Source organism: Saccopteryx leptura, chromosome 3 (assembly GCF_036850995.1).
Source record: "Saccopteryx leptura isolate mSacLep1 chromosome 3, mSacLep1_pri_phased_curated, whole genome shotgun sequence".
Taxonomy (NCBI): Eukaryota; Metazoa; Chordata; class Mammalia; order Chiroptera; family Emballonuridae; genus Saccopteryx; species Saccopteryx leptura.
Window position 1 is genome coordinate 105,021,726 of NC_089505.1, and position 25,432 is coordinate 105,047,157.

Below are 25,432 nucleotides of genomic sequence, written 5' to 3' on the forward strand. Positions count from 1 at the left end.
GTGCATGTTCAAAAGATATACCCAACACAATTGTCAAAGAAAAAGTATTGAACATTACTGCTTTGTATTATGTAAAGTTAATGCTGCTGATATTGGTAATGTGTAGCTGTACATAGTTTTGGTTTCCTGCTCATATTTCATTCCATTCTTAATACCAGAGACAGAAACTGTGTATTGGTTTTTACCCTGGTTCAGTTACTTAATGGCAGGTTGATAAATGAAAGAAAAAACAATTTGGACTACAGTTATTAATAGAGACAAGTAAAAAGTCCCGAGTTTTTGCCTTGATTTTGTTATTAATTACTTCTAGGGTAACTGAGAAGTTCACTTACCTACCTGGTGCCCAGATTTTCACCTAGTAGTGTAGAAACAAACCTACCTCGTGAGAATGAATCTGTAACATGTTCCAGGCATCAGAAGCTCTGGTTTTTGTTCAATTCTTGGTCTTTCAGGGACCGAGAAGATGGGAAGTAAAAGACACGTCAACCTCTTGAAATTTTTGTATATGGAAGTAAGCAATTAAATAGCTGTGTTTATTTCCATCTGCTCCTTATTGGTTTTTGTTGTTGTTGTTTTACAGAGACAGAGAGAGAGTCAGAGAGAGGGATAGATAGGGACAGACAGACAGGAACTGAGAGAGATGAGAAGCATCAATCATTAGTTTTTCGTTGCAACACCTTAGTTGTTCATTGATTGCTTTCTCATATGTGCCTTGACCATGGGGTTACAGCAGACCAAATAACCCCTTGCTCAAGCCAGCGACCTTGGGTCCAAGCTGGTGAGCTTTGCTCAAACCAGATGAGCCTACACTCAAGCTGGCGAGCTCGGGGTCTCGAACCTGGGTCCTTGGCTTCCCAGTCCAACACTATCCATTGTGCCACCACCTGGTCAGGCTCCTTATTGGTATTTGAACAAGCACTTAAAACTATTAAAGTTAAAATTGTCTTTCCAAATTCATTATACTCTTAAACAATTCATCTTACCCATATGGTATACTTAGAGTGGGCCATACTTGTAAATAAAGCCAGCATCAATATTTTGAACCTATCTTTTAGCCATTCTCTTATGCTAATATTTTTCAGTTTGCATGGGCCAATTTTACTACTTGTTTACATCGTTGGTAAAAGTTTTAAAGGGAGAAGATGTCGTCTCTGTTGACCAATATTAGACTGGGATTATCTGTGGATTGGATCTCGAGATCATCCTAGATCCTAGTACACTTCTTTTTATTAAATATTACTATACATTTTACTCTGAAATTTCTGTGGATATAAGTCAACTTATTTTCTCCTATACTCAGTCACTTCTGTAAACTTCTTACAGATAAGCATATAGGACACACTAGGTATTAGAGGATTGGTTATTTTGTAGAAGGCATTACAAATCAAAATTTATATTTGGGCTTTACCCAGTGATCACATATTTTCAAAAGGAAGCCCTAAGCCTGACTGGCAGTGGTGCAGTGGATAGAGCGTTGGACTGGGATGTGGAAAACCCAGGTTCAAAACCCCAAGGTTGCCAGCTTGAGCGTGGGCTCATCTGGTTTGAGTAAGTAAGGCTCACCAGTTTGAGCCCAAAGTCACTGGCTTGAACAAGGGGCCACTCGCTCTGCTGTAACCTCCTGGTCAAGGCACATATGAGAAAGCAATCAATGAACAAGTAAGGTGCTGGCAATCAATGAACACCTAAGGTGCCACAACAAAGAATTGATGCTTCTCATCTCTCTCTCTCCCTTCCTGTCTGTCCCTATCTCTCTCTCTTTGTCTCTGTCTCTGTCTCTGTCACACACACACACACACACACACACACACACACACAAAGGAAGCCCTAAAATTTAAAAAAAAAAAAAAGATGAGACGCTTTCTCATTGTTCCTTTTCTTCTGCCAAGAGTATTGAGTACAGTAAAGATATACAGAACTTCTATACAGTATTTCTTTCCTTTTTGTTCTTCATAGAAAGTACAAAATCCCAACCTTCCTCTATGCTGTAGTGGGTAGTGTCAGTGAGTCTGCTCCACTTCCACTGCTGTTGCCACTCATGACTTAGGATCTCCTTTGTACTGCACAGTGGGGCGGGCAGTCTTAGGAACGGCCAGAGTATAGTTAAGAAGGTACGGTTGTTAGATTAAAGGAGCCATACAAAGTCCGGCTAGAAGAGGAAGAGGGGTGGCTGTGATCAACAATGACAGATTCATGAAGTATTTCATTTCGTAAATAAAATTCCTATTATACTAGAATTAGACAGAAAAAAAGATGAGAAAGTAGTTTATTACACCCATAGATAGGAAATACAGACTAAAAGGTAAATAAATAACTTTAATAATAGCCTAACTAAATGCATAGATGACCAATTGTTGAGGAAAACATATGCTTTAGGAGTGCTTTTTTCATGTTTTGTGATTCATATCCTAGAGGTAAACCCCGCCCCTTTTATTATAGTCAGAATTCTGTTTGGGGCAAATAATAGAATAAATCTAACATTTAAAAGATTAAAGGGGAATGGGGAGCATAGTGTCCCAGTTACCTCTTTGGGTCCTCCCGAGTCAGTAAAAGATGCTGTTTAGTCTCGTTTTATACTGTCTCTTTAAAGAAGAGTCTTTATATGTGTAGGATCCTATCTCAACAAAACACAGAATGAAAATTAAGGAAAAAGATAATTACTGCTATCCATTCATTTATTCATGGCCCACTAGGCCAATAAATTGCAGGGATGTTAAGAGACAGCGTTGTCAGAATTTGAGGATCTAATTCTCATCCCCTACAATACTTGACTCTACTGTAACAGTATCATTTAGACATTTAGAGACTAGGTGGTCTCCTAGGCTGTTTAAATATATCTCAAGGTACCACACATTACATCTTCCAACAGATCTCTCTGATTTTTGTATATAAATCATCCTTGTGACAAGTCAAAAATCTGTTTCTTCATAGCTTTCACTTCTTGGTCCTGAATGTAGGCATTCTAAAGAATTTTCTATCTTCCACATTATAAGCTCTTTATATAGTTAAAAGTAGCTCTCATGTTGGAATAAGTCACAGTTAACTGCCCTCAGGTAACTTACCATCTTATATCCAGATCTGTCCCCGTCTTCCTCCTGGCATGTTATCCCAATGCTCTCTTCCCTTTTCTAGCTTTCTTTGCTTTATCATCTCTCTCTTTCTGGCTCTGTTGCCCATAAGTTGCTTCGCTATGGTTTGTTCAGCATTATGTCTGTACCCAGACATGTCTTCTCTAAAAGAACATTTTGAAATTCCTGGAAATCCCAGCTTCTCCATAGATAACGTAGGAGCTTGGGATTTATTAGTTTTTTGGGTTTTTTTTAGATCAAAGAGTGAGGGTGGGATAGTTTTGTAGCTTTGGAAACTTCTGTAGCCCAGAATCTGTTGACAAGATAGTACCACTATTATATTTTGAAGACGCACACCACCAGGAGTCTGCATTGTAAGAGTCTTGTCATCTCTGACAGCCTGACTAACATCTGTGGACTCTAGCACCCCTAAGGGATTGGGTTTAGACCAGTGTGATATGATAAAATTACAGACACTTTCTGTTTAACATTCTAATTATGATTTAGATCCCCACCAGAAAAAAATAATATTAAAAATATCAAAACTGTGAGATTCTCTAAGATGAGAGGTCTTGTTTTGTTCAGCTGCTTGCCAGTCTGTCACCTCTATATATCAGATATATAATAGATAATTACTAATGGTTAAATTGGAATAAATGATTAGCTATAGATGATAATGGGACAACTCTAACTTTCCCCTTTGTCTCTCTTATATTGGGACACAATGTGTGCCAGATGAATCACCACAGGCCCAGTCAGTACACGCAGGTAGCCCACAAAGCCCGTATGTGGCTCAGAAGCCACTGTCTCACTTGTTAATTCTGTAGTGCAGTCCCTGGTTTATTCAAAGAATTGCCATATACCTCTGTGATAGGTGTCAGCCTCTGTAGTAAATGTCTTGTAATTTGGTTCTATTAAAAGCTCTTATCCATTTACCACAGGTAATAATCAACTGTTTTCACTATGGAACCTATTGTCAAGACTGGGGTGCGTTTCTGTCTGAATAAATTCATCTTGGATTGTGATATCATAAAGGGACTCAGTTATTTGTCAATTTGTGTTTACCCAGAAATACTGCAGAGAGCAGTTTGATACATTTGTCTTGTGTTTTAAGTGGTGTAAAAACACCAAATGCATCAGACTCTTGTGATAGCAAGAGTTTTATGTATCAGAGAGACCAGGGGTTGGCAAACTTTTTCTGTAAAGGACCAGATAATAAATATTTTAGGCTTTGCAGGCCCTGTAGTCTGTCGAAACTTTGCCATTGTAGAGTGAAAGCAGCATAGATAATAAGTAAACAAATGAACATGAATGTGTTCTAATCAGACTTTCCTTATGGACACTAAAATTTGAATTTCATATTATTTTTATGTGTCATTAAATATTGCTCTAGTTTTCCCCCCAGCAATTTAAATATGTATAACTATTCTTAGCTCACAGCCATACAGAAACAAGGCAAGGGCTGGATTTGGCCTGCTGGCTGTAGTTTGCTGACCCCTGACATAGATCTAAAGCAGTGGTCCCCAACCCCCAGGCTGCGGACCGGTACCGGTCTGTGGGCCATTTGGTACCGGTCTGCAGAGAAAGAACAAATAACTTACATTATTTCCATTTTATTTATATTTAAGTCTGAACGATGTTTTTATTTTTAAAAATGACCAGATTTACTCTGTTACATCTGTCTAAGACTCACTCTTGACGCTTGTCTCAGTCACGTGATACATTTATCCGTCCCACCCTAAAGGCCGGTCTGTGAAAATATTTTCTGACATTAAACCGGTCCGTGGCCCAAAAAAGGTTGGGGACCACTGGTCTAGAGAACTAGAGAACTGATTAATTACGTTGTCTGCCTTTGTACTGTTTTTGAAGAGCTGTGGTTGCAATCTTAGCGTCTTCGTTCAATGTCGAAGAATTTTTTATCTTGTTTTGATTAGAAATGGAAAACAAAAGACAAGGAATTTGTTTCTGTTTATCTGGCAGTCAGGGTACACCTGAACTATAATCTGAACTATCTGTAATCGTTACAGCATGCCTGCCTTTGTTGGCTTTCCAAATTGTTCTGTTAACTGTGTTTGTAACATATTGAGTGATGAATCCAGCTAACTTCTTTAGTTTTGGGGGGGGAGGGGTTGTTTGTTTGTTTTTGTTTTTTAAAGATCTACCTCCATTTTCCCCTAAGGAATAAACAATTCCCAATTCAACCTCTCTTTAGCCAAGTTTTAGACATTCTCTAACAAACATGGTCAAGAAAGTACGAGTTTCACTCTGAACTTCTGCTATACTGTCGTTTTTTAAGCAGCTGAGTATCTAGGAACACCTTTTGCAAGGGTTCCTCTTTCAAAAGAAAGAGATTTTTCTGAAAGGAACTCCTCAATTCAGAGCCTAATTGGACGGCATTTACCAATACATTAGAATAAAATGACGTTATATTCTTTCATAAGTATTTTTGCTTCTAAGTTACATGGTTGTGTTCTGAAGGATTCCTTGATCTGTAATTAGCTTTGGGAGGTGCTTTCTAATAAATCTCTAAACCTGTGTTCCTTTTGGTTCCCTGGTCCAGGATTCTTGAGCTCTGATACTCGGTTGAATAAACTTTATCCATTTAGCAGTTCAACTATATATTAAAGCCTAAAGAAATCTGCTAAGAATTTCTCTTTTGGAACAATTTCTTTGATATTTTCCTCACGTTATATGCTCTGTTAATATGTAAATTTATCATGAATAAATATATTGCAAATCTGATTCTGGTTGATACTAATCATTAAGGAAATAGGAGCCAGTAATGCTGTACATAGACCCCCTACAGAAAAGGACAGGAACCTGTGCTTCAGTGGGGTGGGTCATCAAGAGATAGTCTCAGCCAGTCTTTCCAGAAAAGCTCTCTTATTTTCCCCTGTTGTACTCTTATCTGTGTCCCCATAATTGCTCAGTCCTAATACAGAGATTAACCTATTGACGTGTTTATTTCTCCAAATATTCATGTTTTAAATCAGCTTGGAACTCATTTGACTTATTTATACCAAGTTTTTAAAATAACTTTTTCTAACCAACTTAATGAGTCACTATATTACATGTAATTGTCACATTTGTTAGAAGCATTTTTAATATGCTGAATATGTCTTTTGGTGGGGTTTTTTTTAAAGCACTCCGCAAATTAGTTGTTATTAATGAGCCAGTATTGCTACTGTGATCATGTTGAAGGATTTTTCAAGAAGAGAAGACACAGCTAGTTACTATCTAATAGTTCTCTGTTGTATTTAGTTTTGTGGAATCAACATGCTATTTTCTAGATATAATATTCTTCTTAAGTTCTCATTATCATTTTTAGAATTGGGACTTCTGAAAAATCCTGCCAAATATGTTTAATTGTGCTCTATACTAAATGAGTTCTGTACTGGTTATAGCCCCTTCCTCTCCATCTTCATCTCTCCCCTACAGCCCTTCTTGCTATAATGAAATAAAATTGAACAACCAAAGGCTTCTGGTCTCCTAGATATGTTTAGTATAACCTTTAATATTTGCTCACTCACTTTGACTTCTATAGCTCTGTTCAAGTTTGAGAACACTCATTTGATCTGTGGAGTCCTTACTGGTGAGTGCAGTGTTAAGGCAAAATTTTCTATTATCCAATAGTTAAAATTTTGCAGCAGGCACTGATTTTGAAGCTGTTTGCTTTTACATTCACATATTCTGGGGATAATCTAATAACAGGGCTATTTAAGAAATTATAAAAAAAAAAAGCTATGCTTGAAGGATATGTCACTGGCAAATTCCATTTGCTGGCATTTGTGAAAGGCTGTATATTATGAAGTGATTTTCATATAATAAGCAATTTTACCAACTGTGATTTAATTAAAGCCAGTATCTTTCTGAATAAGCTTCTTTATCCAGGTGTGATCTTTATATGCCAGAGAATAGCAATGGACCATGACAATGACTCAAGTTTCATGGAGAAGCTCATGAGCTCTACCAGGATGTATTTCTAGCTGGGGACCAATAACATACAAACTTTTTTTTTAAGTGGGGGAGGATCTAGCCAAGAGGGAAAGTTAAGCCTGGAGAGAACTGTATTGCATGATAAAGAGCGACACTCTAGAGAGGAAAGCGAATTTTTAAACCATCTTTTGCTGGCTACATGGTTACTCTGTTGTTAGTTTATCCCCAGCTTGAGTGTTTGTGATTCTAATGCCCTTTTTTAAACCACCAGTTGGCCTGAGTTTTCCACCAAAAATGTACCAAAACTGTTATTTATGAGGCCTTTGGGGGTAGAAGGGCAGGGGGTGTTTTTATTTTTGGTAATTTTTGTTCTTTCTTCATTTCTTTCCTTTTTTGGCTGAAGAATGGGCTACTGCTGCTTGACTTGTCATCTTTATGTGCTGTTTACATATGGCTTTTACAAAAGAAGCCGTTACCACATCTGATTTATCTTTTATTGCAAGTGCCCATTTAAAAGCATTTGTTTTAGCTTGACAAATTTTGTAAAAATCACCAGGTTAATGTTCCTAATGATTATTATACAACCAAGGTAAACACTGTCATTATTATTTCTTCAAAATAGGAATTAAGATCAATATGACAAATACAAATATTGATATGACATAGGTTTTGTCTTTTAGCGTTTTTACCCAAGGCATTTAAAGCCTTTCACTGCTGAGAAAGAGCTTACCATATTTTGTTAAAGAGAAAAATATAAACAAAGCACTCGCAATTAACTGATCTTATCAGGATTGGATTATACATTTTTTAGTTTGCATGTTACAGACCATTTGGGGGTGTTGTTTAAATACATTGTTTATAATTGAAATGAGTGTAATATTTATTGTTTACTTTAGTTAAGAACCAGGCGCTGGACTCTTCTCCTGGGTATCTTCCTTCTGTGCTAAGATAACCTTGATTCCTGCTGGTTCTGTGGGCATTTGCAGTGGGTTTGTGCAACAAGGGTAATGTGCTATGCAGGTGTCTGTGTGTCTGTGCGCACCCCTCCCCCTCCGTCCCCCTGCCACCTCCGCTCACTCCCTTTCTCTTATCAAAACTTATTTTTAAAAATTACGTTACATGGACCTTATTAAGAAGTCTAACAAATCCCGAAATCCCTTTTATCTGTAGTATTTGCCTTCCTCCCTCTCTCCCTCCCTCCCTCCTTCTCTTCTTCCTTCCCTCCCTCCCTCCCTCCCTTCTTTCCTTCCTTCCCTCCCTTTCTTTCTCTCTCTCTTTCTTTCTTTTTTTTAAAATAATTATTAAGTGAGAGGCAGGGAAGCAGAGACAGACTCCCACAGGATCCACCCAGAAAGCCCCCTAACTGGCGATGCTCTGCCCATGGGGGGCGCTGCTCTGTTGCTCACCAACTGAGCTATTTTAGCATCTGAAGCAAGGCCACAGAGCCATCCTCAGCGCCTGGGCCAACTTTGCTCCAATGGAGCCTTGGTTGCGGAAGGGGAAGAGAGAGAGAGGAAGGAGAGAGGGAAGGGTGGAGAAGCAGATGGGCACGTCTCCTGTGTGCCCTGGCCAGGAATCGAACCTGGGACTTCCACACGCCGGGCCAATGCTCTACCACTGAGCCAACTGGCCAGGGGAAATCCCATATTTATTGTTTATAATATCTGTTAGCATGTGCATAAATATGAAGTAAAATTTTTACAGGTATTCTAAAGGTAGATCTTTGACAACATTGAGTAGAATATGAGAGAAAGTAGGCCCTCATTAAAAGTTAGTTTTATAACTGACATGACTGTGTTTTCTTTCTTTCAAAAATTTTCTCTCAACTGTCTAATTCTGCTTATGGTGGACTCAGTAACATTGCTGACTGATTTACTTCAGTGCTTAGTGTAACATTATAGTATCTGAGAATGCACAAAAAGTAACAAGACACTGTAATTAAGCATAGAGACGAGTTCTGATAACAGTTTGCCTTTCCCCAAGGTTTCACCATTGCCACAACCACCACACGGCCCTGAATTTATTATGCAGACATTCTTTTCAATTGATTGATTTTAGAGAGAAAGGAAGGAAGAGAGAAGAAGGAGGGGGGGGGAGCATTCATTTGTTGTTCCACTTAGTTGTACATTTATTGGTTGCTTCCCATATGTACCATGATCAGGGATCAAACGCACAATCTTGGCATTTCAGGACATATTCTTACCAACTGAAATAAGCAGCCAGGGCCTATTATGTAAACATATTAACTGCCATCTGTACATATCATTGTCAGTTCTGTATCTTCACTCAACTAAGTCAAAGTACCTTGGAGATTGGACCACTTCTTTCTTTTATTTATCTGAAAATTACCTAAAAGATTTCTTCTCTGAGATGATGACTAAACAACTGTTTATTGAATTTTATCAATTCATTCTGATGTCTCATGCTTGATTTTAATAAAACGAGATCTCAGCCTGAGTTGCAGTGTACTCAACCAACAGAGAGAGAGAGAGAGAGAGAGAGAGAAATCATTCTGTTGTGAAGTATGAGAGTGTTGATCTATAATATCACTAATCTAGAGTTATTGTTCAGATCAAATTTGGGGATACTTGACCGTTGGTATTTTATATTCTTAGTTGCTATCATGACTTGGCCAAGGAGTGATAATTTTCTTTGAATGTCTTCACTGTTGCAAAGGCAGGTATCTAATAAGAAATTTTAGTTAGAAAGAAATTAAATCACAGTTACAACCATGTTTTTATTCATATTACTGAAAATATCCCTGCCGTCTCTAAATCAGAAAACATTACACAAAATATAAATAGTTTACTAGACCCTTCAGGTTTTACAGAGCATTTCATTATGGAACCAGAGACAAAAGCTTGCATAAGAAAACAATTTAATAACACTTTATATTAAAAAGTAATGCATATTTATTTTAGGATGGTTAGGAAGTACAGAAAACCACAAAGAAAGAAGTTGAATTATTTGCAGTCCTACCACTAGTGATGTTTTAGAATACCTTAAGGGCCTTTTCATGTGTCTAATTATGCACATTAAAAAAATACAATTTTTAGGTGGATAAGCAGTAAAACAGCACATTATCAAGAGGAGGGTTTTGTCTTTTAAGTTAGCATTTTTGCCTTCTTTCCTCATCCCAACATCTAATTATGGTCCTGAGATGAAAGTCCTGCCCTGAAATCCCACAGCAGCGTTCACAGTGATTCTGCCGTTGGGCACTCGGTCCTTTCTGCGATTTTAATACATAGAAAGATAAAAATGAGACAATAGCGGGTCTTGTCTTCCTTTTAACAGAGAAAGGATTTGTTTTTGTATTATTAACCAGAAAGTAACGTTGGTCTTCACTAAGCAGAAACAAGTGATCAAATGTGTGGGGCAGAAATTACTACTACATAGGCCTGCCAGGGGAGAAAGAGAAATCACCTGGCTCTTGCTAATGTAGCAAAATTTGAGAAAGATTTTCAGGGTTTATTTTCATTGTGATGCTAATAGGATAAGATAGTTTTGTAAGCATAACTAGGGTTCTTTTGATAGTCTCTTCAAATTTATAAATCCTTTACTTTAAAATTAACCTGAAAATAAAAATACTCTGGATTGCATTTAATGAATGGCAGCAGAATACCCATATAACACCCTATCCTGCTCTTAATTATACCTGGAATTTCTAAGGCAAAGGGGAGGTAATTTATAACTCCCCAAAGCACATACTTACCCAGGGTTCGATAATCCTGAGACATAATCCCTTTGAATAAACAGTTTTCAAGAGGAAGCCTTTAGAAAAAAAAAATCCCCTTTTTCCCTGCACCAAAGAAAATACTGAATTACCGTATGTAGCAGGAACCATTGACGTTTTAAGTAAAAATGAGAACTTTCAATCAAATAGTATTCATTCATGCTCAACTAAATATTCGTCTAACGTTCTTCCTTCTCATATTCTTGAAACCAACAAGATAGCCTTGTAGTACTTTATACAAGAAGCTGGGCTTTTTATTGTAACATTTTCCTTCTTATAGATCCCCCGTCAGTCCATGGAAGCAACATCTGAATTAACACCTTTGAATCACATTAAGTCTCAATTTTGTCTGTCACTGTGGATGATTCACATGCATTCATATGTTTATTCTTATCCTGGAGAAGTTCCCTTTAAAGTTTCCAGGCCAATTTGATATATGCAGTTGTGCGGAGTCTTATATATTCCAATGGTCCTTGCTAATGGTCACAGCCAAAGGCACAGCTTGTCAGTTAATATTTCTCACTGATGTTATATTCCAAATTTTGAGTACTTTAAGTCATAGAGATTTTATAATCTTTTTGCCTCAGTCTTTTCTTCTGGCTTTCCAGCCTTCTCCTTATGTTTAAAAGAACAGTGTTGCTTGACCTGTGGTGGCGCAGTGGATAAAGCATCGACCTGGAAATACTGAGGTCGCCGGTTCGAAACCCTGGGCTTGCCTGGTCAAGGCACATATGGGAGTTGATGCTTCCAGCTCCTCCCCCCTTCTCTCTCTGTCTCTCTCTCTCCTCTCTCTCCCTCTCTGTCTCTTTCTCTCCCTCTCTCTCCTCTCTAAAAAAAAATGAATAAATAAAAAAAAATTTAAGCCTGACCTGTGGTGGCGCAGTGGATAAATCGTCGACCTGGAATGCTGAGGTCACCGGTTCAAAACCCTGGGCTTGCCCAGTCAAGGCACATATGGGAGTTGATGCTTCCTGCTCCTCCCCACTTTCTCTCTCTCTCTCACTCTCCTTTCTAAAATGAATAAATAAATTAAAAAAAAAAAAAAGAACAGTGTTGGCCACTAGAACCAGACTCTGCTAAGAAGACTTTGGACAACCTTTGTACTTCTCGAAAGTATAGTCAGGTTTAGTGGACATATCCTTTGGTCCTACTGGGAATACTGTCTGTCACCCGGGAAGACATAGGCTTTAAAACCAGAGACTGACCTGAATTTAAATCCTAGCTCCATCATTTATTAGTTCTATGTGGCGTAACCATTTCTTCATCTCTAAATAGAGAGTGACTACCTCATAGTGAGGTGAAAAATTAAATGAGGAAACATGTTAAAGTGACTTGCATGGTACCTGGCACATAGTTAACATGTAATAATTAATATTAGTTTTCCTCTTATTTTACTGATGTAGGAGATAAAATACTGGGTCTGGTCAAGTGGGCCACTTTTTATGTTCTTTCTAAACTATATACCTTTCAGTACCAGGAAAAGCAGAAGTTCTCAAGTCCCCTGGACGTAATATACTTTCATCATGTTTTTCCTGAACATCTATCATGTGCCATAAACTGTACAAGAGAATATACAGTAACATAGCTAAGTAACATAGTAAGTGCTTATTCCCGAAGGAGCTCAGTCTAATGGAAAAGACTGATGACTAAGTCAATAATGACATGGCACAGTGGGGACAAAAGAGGAATTGTATCTAAACATATGTTAGGCAGCCAGGAAAAGACTTTCAGAAGAACTAACCTTGAGCTGAGCATGGACTTCCAGGCAGAAGGAACAATATTCATAACACTTAGGAAGGCACACAGGCAAAAGAAAGCATACTCTGTTCTAAGAACTGCAAATAGTTTTGAATTCATGGAGAGAAGGATGTGTGTAGAGGTGTAATAGGGTGAGATTGGAGAGAGAGTTAGGAGTCATATTTTAAAGTATTTTCTGTGTCTTACTAAGGGGTCTGGACTTGAACCAGAAGGCAGTGAAGAACCACTGAAGGGTTTTAGCTACAAAATGGGATTTTCAGTGTTTCATTTTACAAATAAACACTTTAGCAGCAGAATAGAGGATGTATTCAAGTAATGTTTGAGGTGGGAAAGAGGAAAAACAGTTTAGTGCATGAGTAGTAAGCTGGGTGAGGCATGGTTAGAGCCGGAATGAAGGCAGTAAATGTGGAGATAGAAATAACTAGATAAATACAGGAGCTATTACAGTAGAAGAGAAATGCCTTGGTGATATCATCTATGGAAGGTGGTAGATGAGTGCAAGGAAGCATTGAAGACAATTCTCAGGATTCTGGCATGGGAGGCTGAGTGAATGATGGTGCCATTTCCCAGCGTAATAAAAATGATGGAGAGGTTGGGGTGACGGGTTCAGACAGCAGCAGAGATGAGTTTAATTTGGGGCATATTGCATTCCATATGCCTGGGAAGATGTCCAGTAAGTAGTTGGCTGTGTTGTCCAAGAGATCTGGACAACAGAGCCAACTGGAGAGGTTGACTCAACCATATGTGAGAATGCTGTTGCTATAAGTGGTAATTTAACCCGACTGTTATCAGTTTTCCTTTATTTCCAATGACTAACACATATTAGGTGATCAGTAAATATTTGTTGAATTGATTTTACTGTGGCTACAGCTTTTTACCCTTGGTCTCCTGTATACATACTTTGAAAAAAAATGATCAAATTTTAGTCAGCAGTCGGCAACTTTGGACCAGGTGGTGCTGGCCTAAACAATGTTTAGTTCACAAATGGCTTCTTGATGCTAGACCACCACTTATCACTTGGGTAGACTGGCACAAAATGGTCTCTTACTTGATTGATTATCTTAGGTGTTTTCCTGTTTATTAATCAGCCTTCTTGATTGTAAATATATGTATATGGAAAAATCATGAAGTTCCTCTCCATGTGAACAGGTTTGGATTTTGGATATGTTAGTCACAGACTAGCATTAGAAATTTGAGAAAGCTTGTTTGTTTATTACCAGCGGATCTATTGTTGGATATCTCTATCTCCAAGAGATAGGTGAGATGAGTGAAAGTACAGTGTGTTAGTAATATGACAACAAGTTATTCTAGTGTTCCCAGACCCTAGCATATTATAGGTGCTCAGATACTATTCATTGAATTAAGTGAATCTATGTTATCTTTAGAATTTACAAAGTGCTTTAATATAGATTATTATATCTGATCTTCCGACCCCTGTGAGTCAAACCAAGTAGTATTCTCGTTTTAAGTATAAGAAAATTTATATACTCTTAACAAGAATAGTTTATATGTCTCTGATACTCTGAATACAGACACACTTTCTATTGCCATTTCTCAATTCCATTTTTTATGTCCAAAGTAATATTTGTAATCAATCAATAAAAGACCTGTCTAACTGAAATTCAGTTGGTACCACTTTGTGATGCTCCCAACTGTTTCAAGACGGCTTAGAAGAAAAGTGGGCCTGAAGGTCTTGAGTGCAGTGCATCTTTCCGTGCCTTAATAGAGCACCGGTTTATCTTCCTCACAGTGTAGACTGGTTCACAAGTAAGGGAGCAGCAGTGATTTTTTTTTTTTAGAATTTTATTTATTTATTTATTTATTTATTTGGGGGGCAGAGACAGAGTCAGAGAGAGGGACAGATAGGGGCAGACAGACAGGCAGGGAGAGAGATGAGAAGCATCAATTCTTTGTTGCAGCTCCTTAGTTGTTCATTGATTGATTTCTTCTTATATGTGCCTTGACCATGGGGCTACAGCAGACTGAGTAACCCCTTGCTCAAGCCAGCGACCTTGGGTCCAAGCTGGCGAGCCTTGCTCAAACCAGATGAGCCCGCACTCAAGGTGGCGGTCTCGAGGTCTTGAACCTGGGTCCTCCACATCCCAGTTCGACACTCTATCCACTGCGCCACCGCCTGGTCAGGCGATTTTTTTTTTTAATAAAATACATTTTCAGGCCTAAGTGGCGTTTTTACAGCATTCTGGTGAGCACTTGCATATGTTACTTTTCATGACATTTGGCTTCTGTTAGATTGTTCATTTTTCAGATGGTTCGTTCTTTACCTACTAGTGTGAATTCCTTCTCTTCTACCTTCAGCACTTTTCTTTAAATCTTAGAAATAGATCCAGCTACTGTGGCAGTTTCTTCTCATCCACATTCTCTTGGAAGCACATATGTTAGATGTTTTTCCAGTGATGTGAGGCATTTAGCCCAAGAGGGAACTCTGTGTTTCCAGGATTCATTTCCCTCAGGGGTTGGAGATGTTAGTCATTCATTTGTGAACAAATGACCTCAGCTGCTGGGTCACTGTTATTCTATTTTCAAAGAAATGTTCACTACTTTTGACATTACATTTAATTTCATGCCAGTGATTGGATTAAGCCTGTGCTGGATGAATTCCATCCACTTTTGTACACCTGCCAACCAAAGCCTGGATTTTAGCCTTTGCATTGAGTACTAGTATGATGATACCTACGGCTTGGAAACATTTTTCAGCCTGATCAGGCTACTCAAGAATATGTTTTGATTGACTCATAAATTGCATTGTGCCCTGTGTATAGTAATGAATTGGGTATTTAGGAATTGCAAAGTAACTCTTTTAAGTGTGAAGAATATGTCGTGCAGGAAGGACCAAAGTAATACTTGGTACTGGGTGAGGGACATTGAAATTACTTCTCAGATTAATAGAGTTCTAGAAATATGACCAAAATGGCATTGGAACTGCTTAAGCTGCTTAATTTTTCCTTTGACTACCTCAGGCGCTAAGATGATTAGTGTGTATTAGTATTAATATTTTGAGGCCTCTTAAAAATCATTGATTCTCAGCGTTCACTATCTCCCCCACTTATTCCTAATCTTCTTGCTTTTGTATGTGTTCATTCATTTGTAGAATATAAATGGCATTCGCACAGAGGAGGTGGCTGCCGTGACAAAGGGGCCATCTAACAACCCTGACTCTGAATGGGAGGGCCCCAGGCATTCAGTTATTCCTAGTAAGAGCCAAATGACCACCCCGTCGGAGTCTCCACAAAGCTTTGACTTTGGCTCCCTCTCCATAAGCAGCAAGGAGACAGAAGAGAAGGAGCAGGGGGAAGCTGACTATCTTGATATTAAGGAAATGCCAAGAGGCCCAAGTGGGGAATGGATAGGAGTGGAGGAACAGGCCAGTGCCTTAAAGTCCTCAGTATCACCAGCTTCCTCTCAGCTGCAACTTGGTGAAAGAAAGGCAGAGAGTAGTGAAGAACATGTCACATCAGGAGAGCCACTTGGAAAACAGAATGGATCATTTCTTGACTCTTGTGTGGGTAACCAGTTCCCCACCCTCATTCGAAGTTTTCAGGTAGTAACTGATTGAATGATGCAGGTCTAATGACGCTTTGGGAGAGGGCCAGAATCTGTTCTGTGGAGGTGGAGGTGGTGGTGGTCGTGGTGGTGGTCATGGTGGTGGTGGTGAGGGTAAGGGTAGTAAGCTTCTTTGCTTTTTTCAGAATTGCAGAATAAAATTGAAGCCCTTGATTACTATAAAGAAATTTAGAGAAATTAACTTCATGGCTTAGAAATGCTTGCTCCCCTAATGATTTAACAAGACTCTTGGGGGTAAACTCCAGCTGTTTGCCTTTATAAAGCTGGTATGTGTTTGTCTTTTCCTTGCTTACATATGAGCAATGTAAAAAGGTGAATTTCCGAGACTTACATGATGAGGAGCTTATAGAATTCTGAGACTGCACTCAAAACATTCAAATACTCTTCATTAGAAGGGGTAACTGATTTCATTATGAGATTACAAGCCTCTCCCCAAATTATTTATATATTACAGCCCACCACCCCCACTGACCCACTTCTGGGGCGTGATCATAGGCACTAATCTCCTATGCTAAGGTGAATGGCCACTTATATCACAATCAAATGGTAGTTTTAGGGTGATTATAGTCTTGGGAAAGGTGAACTGATAGACAAGAAACCTCTGCTTTCCGCTAATGTTCATTCTTCTGAAATTCTGAGATTAATCACCAGGTGGTGGTAGAACTGATTTTCTTTCCAGTTTTCCAAATGCTGTTTCTTCTCAATCACTCCAAAGTGAATGTCTGACATTGATTTGAAAGAAGTTAATGACTTCCAGGGAAGTGCATTTCAATGCCACTGCTGTTTTCATGCATTATTTGAACTTAATAGAGGAAATGTGGCTGATTTTCTTAATGGTACAGTCCACAAGGACAAACAAAAGTGACTGCTATTTGGCAAATAGTTTTATATTCAAATTCTAAAGTGTTTTATATCACCAATCATAGTTGTCTGATCTTGCAGCTTTCCATTAAGCACATGGAAGTGATTATAGTAATGCTGTTCTTTAGGATCCCTTATAATTTGGCCCCTTGTCAGAGCTCCTTTGGAGTGGTGTCCACGTCTCGGGCAGAGACTGAGCTAGCCCTTTGCTCGAGTAGAGCTATCACTCTGATCAGATCAATGTGGGAAGATTAGTTCTCCCCAGTCTTCAGAAGGTTCCGGTAACTGTTTCTTTACCGCTTCACAGCCTCCCCTGGTGAAGACTCAGACCGTCACCCTCTCAGACACTGCCAATGCTGTGAAAAGTGAGATCCCAACCAAAGACGTCCCTATTGTCCACACTGAGACCAAGACCATCACCTATGAGGCTGCTCAGGTAGGACACGGTTTAATGTTTCAGAACCAAAGACTGGAGTAAACACAATAAATAACCTTTCTTCACAGTGTTCTAATTATTTACTCCAAATAACGCTAGGCTTTTGTGGGGCCATCCTTTTTAGAAGAGATCAGAGCTCTAAGAATGTCACAAAATACTTTATTAAAATCAAAATTGTCTTAGATCTGATTATTTGTATACATCTAGTTCACTTAGAGAAGACAATCGAGTGTAATGGTTAAGAACATGAGCTTTGGATCCAACTACCTGAGTTTAGGTCCTAGCTTCTCCATTTAACAACTTAAGCAACTAACTGAACATCTCTGAGCCTTGAAGCCTGACCCCACCTCCCATCTCCACCCCACATGATGTTAATACTTGTATCTACCTAATGATTTTGTTATGAAGATTATATAAGGCATAGTACTGCATGGAATTGACTTGAGTTCCAAGCCTGAAAGCATGAATAAGTAACAGCTTTAATAATTATAATTCCTGACTCAGTTGGTTAGAGCATTGTCCCCATATGCCAAGGTTGTGTGTTTGATCCCCAGTCAGGGCACACACAAGAATCAACCAATGAATACATAAATAAGTGGAACAACAAATCGATGGCACTCTTTCTCTCTCTCCCCCTCCCCCTCCCTTCCTCTCTCTCAAATAAAAATATTTTTATTTAAAAAATTATAATTGGTCCTGGCAGGTTGGCTCAATGGTAGAGCATCAGCCTGGCATGTGGATGTCCCAGGTTCAATTCCTGGTCAGGCTTGACCTGTGGTGGTGTAGTGGATAAAGCGTGGACGTGGAACGCTGATGTCGTGAGTTCGAAATCCTGCACTGTGTGGTCAAGGCACATATGGGAGTTGAAGTTGATGCTTCCAGCTCCTCCTCTCTCTCTTTCTCTCTCTCTCCCTCCCTCTCTCCCTCTTTCACTCTCCCTCTCTTGCCCCTCTGTTAAATAAATAAATATTTAAAAAATAAAAAAATTCCTGGTCAGGGCACACAGGAGAAGTGACCATCTGCTTCTCCACCCCTCCCTCTCCCTTCTCTCTCTCTTTCACTCTCTTCCTCTCTCTTCCTTTCCTGTAGCGATGGCTCGATTCAAGTGCATCAGCCCTGGGCACTGAGGATGGCTCCGTGGAGCCTCCACCTCAGGTGCTAAAAATAGCTTGGTTGCAGGCATGGCCCCACATGGGCAGAGCATTGGCCCCAGACAGGGGTTGCCATGCAAGAGTGTCTCTATCTCCCCTCCTCTCACTTGGAAAAAGAAAGAGAAAAAAAAATTTTAATGGAAAAACAAAAAAATTATAATTAATTAATACAATTAAATTAAGTACAATATCACATAAGAATTTAAGTATTTAAAATTTTTGTTTACTTCCTACTTTTAATAAAATTTTTTTCTTTTTATTATAGGCAATTTGAATTTGAATGATCTAGGGTTGCTTATATTGAGTTGTTTTTCTTTCCCTTTTTAAATTTTTTTTAAATTCACAGAAGCCAACAGTAAGGAAAACTTTTCCTTCCATAAACTGAGCTGTTAATTTCTTCCTGAAATAAATATTTCTTGAGCATTTATTAGGCCCAAGCAGTGTAAAAGGTAAACACTGGCCCTACCCTCTGGAACTTATATTTAATCAGGAGACACAGGCAATAAAACACATAAATAGCCTGACCAGGCGGTGGCGCAGTGGATAGAGCATTGGACTGGGACTAAGAAGACCCAGGTTCGAGACCCCAAGGTTGCTGGCTTGAGCGTGGGCTCATCCGGCTTGAGCACAGGTTTGCTGGCTTGAGCAAGGGGTCACTCACCCCCCCTCTCCGTCAAGGCACATATGAGAAAGCAGTCAATGAACAACTAAGGAGCCACAATGAAGAATTGATGCTTCTCATCTCTCTTCTTTCCTATCTATCCCTATCTATCCCTCTCTCTATCTCTCTCTCTCTGTCACACACATAAAAAACAACATAAATAAATATCTAAACTCTGGACACTGATAAGTGCTATAAAGAAATGACACTAAAATAAAGTGTTAGACAATCTGGGATTACCTGAAAGGTTGCTACTTTGGGGCTGGAATAGTCCGGAAAGCCCTCTCTGAGGAGGTGACCTTTTGGCCAAGGCCTGCAGGATGACTAGCCGGATCATCTTAAACAAGTCACCAATCTCTCTAAGCCTCCAGTTTCCCAGCTGTAAAATGGGGACAATATCACCTACCATTGCAAGGTAAGGGGGAGGCTTAAGTGAAGTGGTATCTATAAAGTGCTTGGCGCATTCACAGACATTTAATTACTGTTAGAATGCTTTCCCCTTCCTCTGTTTTGGGGTCTAGAGTGTGGACTTTGAGTTTGGTAAATATGAGAGGTTGCTTGAAGTTTTTTAATAGTGGTGATTAAGTGGCATAATTAAAGCAATGATTTTGGAAGACGCTTCCTAAAGCTGTGTGCTGAATATATTAAAGCAGGGGATGCCTGGAGACGGGATTGGGACTTAAGCAGGTCTGGGGGGAAGCTTGAAAAGCAGTGTAGCCCGAGGGAGAGGGAGGAAGGAGCCGGGTCAGGAGAGACAGAAATGAATGGCTAGGACTTGGGGAACTAAACAAGGAAGGACTAGGAAGTGACTTCCAGATTGTGCACTCAGTTAGCCAGAGGATGCAGGGAAGAATGACTTGCTTATGGAGGGGGCCCTTTAAGTTCTGACTACCAAGGAAACAACCTAAATGGCCATCAGTGGGGAACAGGTGAAATAAATTACGGTACATCCAATTAAGGTAATTCTGTGCAGCTATTTGAGAAAAGCTTCTGATGGGAGTAATCCACACGATACATTGGTAAATGAAAAAATACAATGCAAAAGGGTGTAAATAATCTGTAGTAAAAAGTACCTGGTACATAAGAAGCACCAGGTAGGGGTTTTTGTTTTTGTTTTTGCCGTTGCTGTAAGTATTTCTACTTCTGTTTTTATTATCTTTCCAGACAAGTAAGCCTTTTGTTATTGTTCCACAATCCTCCACTCTGGAAACGTGGTGAGAGGAGGTGGGAATCAGTATAGAGTTTACTGTTTGTATACATGTGCATCTACACGTCCTTGAGCTCAGATTTACATCCTGTGAAATGCAGTTTTAAATTAAGTGTTCCGTCTGATTGGTTTTGACCAATGTTACACGGATGTAACCAAGACACATTTGGGATACGGAACATCTCCATCTCTCCTTCCTGTGTAGCCTTTTCCAGTCATCCTTTCCCCTCTAGGCAACGGCTGTGATTGCTCTCACCATAGCTCAGTTTTACCTGTCCTTGGACTTCCTATAAATAGAATATAGAGTAGTACAGTTTTATGTCTGAACATGTTTTTAGGTTCATCCATGTCATATGAATTCTTAGTTAACTATTTGTTATTGTCAAATAGTATTCCATTGTATGAATATATGTACCATAATTTGTTTCATTCATTTATTTGTTGATGGACATTTGAGTTCATTCCAGTTTGGGGAAAATATGAATAAAGCTGCTTATAAACATTTATATGCCAGTCTTTCTGTGGATGTATGTTCTCACTTGTGTAAACATTTTAGAGTGAAATTGCTGGGTCATGGGATAAATGGATGTTTAATCTTAATTTTATAAGCAACATGTCAAAGCCACAGTACCATTTTGAGGAAACATTGTTGAGAGGGTCAAAGAAAAGAAGCCTGAAGTGGGAAGAGTGTAAGCTGCAAGTTCTAACAGTGTCTCCTCCCTCTTCCACCTTCTTCAGAGACAGAATGGGGGGCGGCAGGGGCTGGGAGGAAGGTAGGAAAAAATGGAGTCACAGGTGTAGTAGAGAAGGGGCTCTTTAAAAAGGTTTGGCCCTCCTGGCATGCACATTTATATTCTTATAACAATTTATAAAGCATTTTTATTTCTGTTGGTTAGAGTGTCATCCCAGAGTTCAGAGGTTGCTAGTTTGATCCTTGGTCAGGGCACATACAAGACTGAATGATGTACCTGTCTCTCTCTCTCTCTCTTTTTCCCTCCTCTCTCGTTAAAATCAATGAAATAAAATAAAAAAAGAAGTGTAATTGAGGTAGCAGCTGCATTATGTGCTTGGCACATAGTAGGAGTGCAGTAAATATTAGTTAAGCCTGAATGTAAGTTAGGTAAGTGGGTCTGGGCTAGAGAAAGTATCAGCGAACTAGCCAATAATATACCCGGTATGATGGTGCCATATGTGTAAGACTTAGGTGACACGACCGTGTCCCTCTCTTTGTTTTGTCTCGATTCCTACTTGGAAGGGAACCCAGCCAGGGACTCTTCTCCCTCCTAATTCTCTCCTCCTTCCTCCACCCGACACCCCGTCCCCAATATCTCAAAGTTTTGCCTTAATAAAATGTGGTCTTGCTCATAAAAAGGTTGGAGGACTCTGCTTATAATACAGCTTGTATAATGAGGCAGAGAAAGATATTAACACATTTTTTGGCTTCAGGATTCTTTATGAAAATAATTGCAATTCTCTAAATCCCCCCCTGAGACCATGTACAATAGCAGCACAGGTATTTTAGTCATTATCATCTGAAAGCGCATTGCTACAGGCAGCCTCTATCTTCCTAGTCTGGATTGTTTCCATCTTGGTTATGGGTTATCAGCAGCTCTAACAGCCCAGACAGTTGCTGATCATCGTTTGTCAGGTTGAGTTTGGCTCCTGCCAATCATCTGTCTTCCTTTTTGCTAATGTCATTTCTTAGCCTGATGATAGTATGTTTGTTTTGCTCATAATGTGGTGAGTTCCAAAGAAACAAAAAGTAGCCCTACCCCTCGGTTTCTATGTAGATTAATTATATAACTCAACATATTGAATACTTTTAAACCTCTCCTATAGTAAGAATGATCCATTTCAATAGTAGTGTTGTCAGAAATGTCATTGATGCCTGACCTGTGGTGGCGCAGTGGATAAAGCATCCACCTGGAACGCTGAGGTCGCCAGTTCAAAACCCCAGGCTTGTCCAGTCAAGGCACATACAAGAAGCAACAAGGAGTTGATGCTTCCCACTCTTCCTCACCCCGTCTTTTTTTCTCTCTCTCCTGTCTCTAAAACTCAATAAATAAAATCTTAAAAAGACAGAAAGAAATGTCATTGAAATATTATGTGTACCCTTCCACTTTGCCTCATTTGCTCTAGTCTCCTATCTCCATCTTCAAAGAAGATAGCCTGAGACTCCTTTGGCCCCTTAAGCCCCAGTCAGGACCTTTCATGGTCCTTTCTGGAAAGTTTACCCTCTGATTCAGAATCTACCCAGGCCTTAGCAACCAAAAGTTTATACCTTTCCTGTCTTGGGGGGTATGTATAAGAGCTCCAGATTTGTAGAGGACAACTGCCACTCAGTTTTTAGTTTGGGGGTAAATCATTCACCTTCTCTGAGCCTGAGTTTTCTTACCCAGGAGCTGATAGACCTTGGGCCTTTCTATTTATTTCATAGGGTTGTGTGAGCACCAAACAGATCACCTTAGAAAGCCATCTGTGAACTAGAAAATGCCATCCACGGTGCATAGTTATTGCTACTCCTGTTGAACCTGTGGCTATACTCTGCCTCATATAGATAGATATAGATAGATAGATAGATAGATAGATAGATAGATAGATAGATAGATAGATAGATTTTTTTGGTGTTTTTTTTTACAGAGACAGAGAGTCAGAGAAAGGGATAGATAGGGACAGACAGGAACGGAAAGAGATGAGAAGCCTCAATCATCAGTTTTTCGTTGCAACCCCTTAGTTGTTCATTGATTGCTTTCTCATATGTGCCTTGACCGCGGGCCTTCAGCAGACCAAGTAACCCCTTGCTTGAGCCAGCGACCTTGGGTCCAAGCTGGTGAGCTTTGCTCAAACCAGATGAGCCCGCGCTCAAGCTGGCGACCTTGGGGTCTCAAACCTAGGTCCTCCACATCCCAGTCCAACGCTCTATCTACTGCGCCACTGCCTGGTCAGGCCATATATATATATATATATATATATATATATATATATATATATATAAAATGAACATTATACGGAGTGAAATAAGTAAATCAGAAAAAACCAAGAACTGCATGATTCCATACATATATATATTTAATGAAGATCTCTTCATTAAAGATCACTGTAAAGGAATCAAGATTTTGATTTAGAATGCAGCTAAAGATCAAAACTGCATCCTGCAACATCTGCCCACAAGGCTCCCTGCGAGGCATAATGATAGGTCACATTTCTCCCCTTCTGTAGACTGATGACAGCAATGGGGACTTGGACCCAGGAGTCTTGCTGACAGCTCAGACCATCACATCTGAGACCACCAGCAGCACCACCACAACTCAGATTACCAAGGTAACGGACCAGCCAGTACTTCCTTCTGGAATCCAGGGCATGTCAAGCCTGCTGCCCCTCTGCAGGAGGGACCCTGGCCCCTAAACAGTGTTCTGCTCCCTCCCTACTGAGCCACATTATTCCAAGTGTCCCAGGTGGAAAGGACCTGCTGCTTTCCCCAGGAATAAGCCTAGGGAGGCCCTGAGAGTGTCCCTGCCTACTGAGTAGTCTCATAAAGTCACCTGTGATTGTTCTCTTTACACATCTGTCTGTCTCTCTGGCTAGTGAGTCTCCTATCTGGCTGTGGAGGTAAGTTTAAAAAGTCAGTCTAAGGGCAAGTGTTGTTCACGTTATTATGCAACCATATTTTCCAAGCCAAAAAATTCAGAACTTGGGACCCAACAAAGAATTTTTATGTCCTGTCCGGGATCAAGGCCATGGGAACTCTAGTTTGAATGCTGAAGTATTGGAATTATTACAGTATTGCTTATGGAGGCAAGGACAACATAACTGAAATTGGAGCTGTTCCCAGAAACCCAGGGAAAGTCGTGTGTGCCGTCGCGCTAGAGGAAATGCGTCCCTGTTTAAGTAAGCGCTCTAGATTGCTGACCACACTCTGCCCTCGACACCCAGGTGGCCAGGAGCCAGTGAACATGTCCCCACCACGTTGGGTCTGGAAACCTACCCACTCGAGGGGATTATTTGAGGCTCTTTTGACATCAATAATATGAAAATGCTTTAAAATAGTTCCATTTCAAGCAGCGTGACACTTTTGGTCAGTCTTCTGATTTTTTTTTTTCTTCCTGAAAATGATCAAATGAAATATACAGGTAAAGAAAAAACAAAATATCTATCTATTTTGTTTATTCACTGAATTTCTGTGGCATTTGGGGAAAGAAAAAGGGAAAAGTAAAGAAGAAAAGAACTTTGGCTTTCTGTTTAACTTATTGAAGATTTTAGCAATCCAAGGGGATAGGAAGTGTGTCCATTTTGCAGATCCAGCCAAGATTTTGGATCAGTCGATGAGAAAGCTGTCCTACCCAGTCCCCAGCAGCAGATTAATATTTGGAGTGGAGCTTTCAGAATAACCTTCCCTTCCCTTCCCTTCCCTTCCCTTCCCTTCCCTTCCCTTCCCTTCCCTTCCCTTCCCTTCCCTTCCCTTCCCTTCCCTTCCCTTCCCTTCCCTCCCCTCCCCTCCCCTCCCCTCCCCTCCCCTCCCCTCCCCTCCCCTCCCCTCCCCTCCCCTCCCCTCCCCTCCCCTCCCCTCCCCTCCCCTCCCCTTCCTTTCCCTTCTTTCTTTTCTTTCTCATACGACCACCTCCCTTTGGTTTCAGACTGTAAAAGGTGGGATATCAGAGACCCGGATTGAGAAGAGAATTGTGATCACAGGTGACACCGACATTGACCACGACCAGGTGGGAAACGCCGCGGGGATTATGGGCGTGGGAGGAGTCCCTGGACAGGGAGATGGATGGGTGCAAAAGACACCTCCACCAGCCTCATTTGCAAACAGCCCTCTCAGCTGCTCTAGCTCCTACTCAAGAAGAAGGACAAAGGGAATCAGATCCCAGAGGCCTGTGGGATGGGGCCATAGACTGGGGAAGCAAGGAACTGTGACAGGAGGAATGTGGACTGGAGCCTCAAAACCCCTGCGTGTGTAGCTAGGTTTTACCGTAGCTCTTCACTCCTCAGGCTTCTGCTTCCTCGTCAGTAAGATGGGTATTTCAGCGTCTTCCTCT

General features: G+C 40.1%; 1 protein-coding gene across 14 annotated transcripts in view; it reads left to right on the forward strand.

The window, feature by feature from the left end:
• Positions 1–25,432, forward strand: part of EPB41 (erythrocyte membrane protein band 4.1) — a 169,028-nt gene that overhangs the window by 137,306 nt on the left and 6,290 nt on the right. For 7 of the 14 annotated variants that reach the window (XM_066375641.1, XM_066375642.1, XM_066375643.1 and 4 more), the window contains 3 exons: positions 17,246–17,374; positions 23,613–23,714; positions 25,028–25,108. In XM_066375641.1, the coding sequence (XP_066231738.1) occupies positions 17,246–17,374; positions 23,613–23,714; positions 25,028–25,108 (312 nt within the window). Of the gene's footprint in view, positions 1–15,604; positions 16,055–17,245; positions 17,375–23,612; positions 23,715–25,027; positions 25,109–25,432 lie in introns of all 14 variants that reach the window. The other 7 variants (XM_066375651.1, XM_066375637.1, XM_066375639.1 and 4 more) reach the window with 2 other exon arrangements.